This window comes from Halyomorpha halys, unplaced genomic scaffold, assembly GCF_000696795.3.
Source record: "Halyomorpha halys isolate HHAL.00 unplaced genomic scaffold, Hhal_1.1 Scaffold282.1, whole genome shotgun sequence".
NCBI lineage: Eukaryota > Metazoa > Arthropoda > Insecta > Hemiptera > Pentatomidae > Halyomorpha > Halyomorpha halys.
Genome location: NW_027110990.1, coordinates 472,056 through 473,828, shown reverse-complemented (window position 1 = coordinate 473,828; position 1,773 = coordinate 472,056). Strand labels below are relative to the sequence as shown.

General features: G+C 28.8%; 1 protein-coding gene across 1 annotated transcript in view; it reads right to left on the bottom strand.

Moving 5' to 3' along the window:
- Nucleotides 1-1,773, bottom strand: part of LOC106680717 (ATP-dependent translocase ABCB1) — a 75,252-nt gene that overhangs the window by 5,602 nt on the left and 67,877 nt on the right. Inside the window, 1 exon segment of the mRNA XM_067049080.1 lies at nt 335-538. Coding sequence (XP_066905181.1) covers nt 335-538 — 204 coding nt within the window.

The window sequence follows — 1,773 nt, the reverse complement described above, 5'->3', positions numbered from 1 at the left end:
TAATATAATATAATATAATAATAATCGTAAATTATATTGTTATTTGTTTGGCATTGTTGAAGATCATATGTATAATAAACGCTGTTTATGATAGATTGTCCTTGAGGATGGCCGTATTGGCTGAAACATCGGACTTATAAATGGAATAAAAATGTTTTGAGACTAAAATGGATAAAACTTTATTTATTAAAACAATATCAATATAATTTTAACATAACACCTCTACAATGTAGGAATAGCAGAAATTACAATCTATTAAATTTAAAATAAGAAACATTATTAAATTATGTTTATAACCTAAATTTAATTAACAAAGGAGAAAAAATTAACATACCTGGGGAAATTTCACTATGAAGTTGTGAATATTTGCTATTTTTGCAGCTTCGATGATCTTATCCATAGTAACCTCTTCTTCTAGACCATAAAGAATATTTTCCTTTATTGTCATGTCGAATAAAACTGGTTCTTGTGAAACAAAACCCATTTGGCTCCTTAAATATTTTATGTTTATATCATTAATGTCTTTTCCGTCAATCATCTGAAAAATAAATTAATCCATATAATTCAATTCCATGCTTGAGAATAGACTATATTTTTAATGATAAATATTTAAAATGTCTATCTTTGTCTAACAGATTTCATAGAAACATTGTATTTAAATATCACTGCTTTTAGTATTTACAATAATAGTTAATCTATAATGGTAATAAAAAAAATTAATTATTTTTTATATATATTAATGAAAACTTATGGATGTTATCACTCTTTATAAAAGAATATGTTTAGAAGACAACTATTAGAAGCTTTAAAGGATACACCTGATAAATTAGATAATGTTGTAAAAAATAAGTTTTTTATTTGATTTGTGGTTAAAATTGCTTGTTTGTAACCTAAACAATTTGTAAATACAAGTATGAATAAAGCATCACTGTTAATTGCAACATTGCTTCAGACCATGGGACATCCATGTTGTTTCGTTTGTCTGAGGGCTGTTTGCTGTTTGTTAGTGGCATCTGTTAGTGCAACAAATACTCTTTGTCTTTTGTTATAAAACCTTCCCGGATCCACAACAGTTTGTTAGCAGAGGATGGTTTAGTGCCTAAAAGGTTAAGTGAGAAGAGTTATTTACGGAAGCTTTGTGTTTTTTTCTGAATAATCGCGGAAATAAATATGAAGGACAGTGGATGCCATGGTATTGAGGATTGAAAAACTTGCTGCTGAAAATAACAGTATGTAGTGGATGAAAAGTGAAGGGTTTTAGTTCATGAGAATGTTTCAACCTATGACTCAAGTCCTATGTGATTTTGAAACATTGAATTAATATAGGTGTACACTAAAAATAATGTAATAAATAAAAGGAAACAATAAAACATATTTTAGGAAGAAAATTGTAGTAGAAAATAAGTTTAATTATTGGATCTGTGGTTAAAATTGTTTGTTTGTAACCTAAACAACTTGTGAAGATAATGTCGTAATCGTAAATGCTGTAGAGAGGAAGTTGTACTGACCAGGCTAAGAATAGGTCACACGAGGCTCACCCACTCCTATCTTATTTCAAATGAAATGCTTCCGAACTGCCTGTATTGCAATAACAATCTAACAATAACCCATGTTTTCCAATGATGCCCATATTTCACACCACACCTCAATAGCTTAGGACTAAACCAAGATATCCCAAAAACCCTTGAAGACGATGATAAAGCAATAAAATTGGTGTTTCAGTTTTTAAAATCACAAAATTTACTGACAAAAATATAACTTGATCGGAAGGAA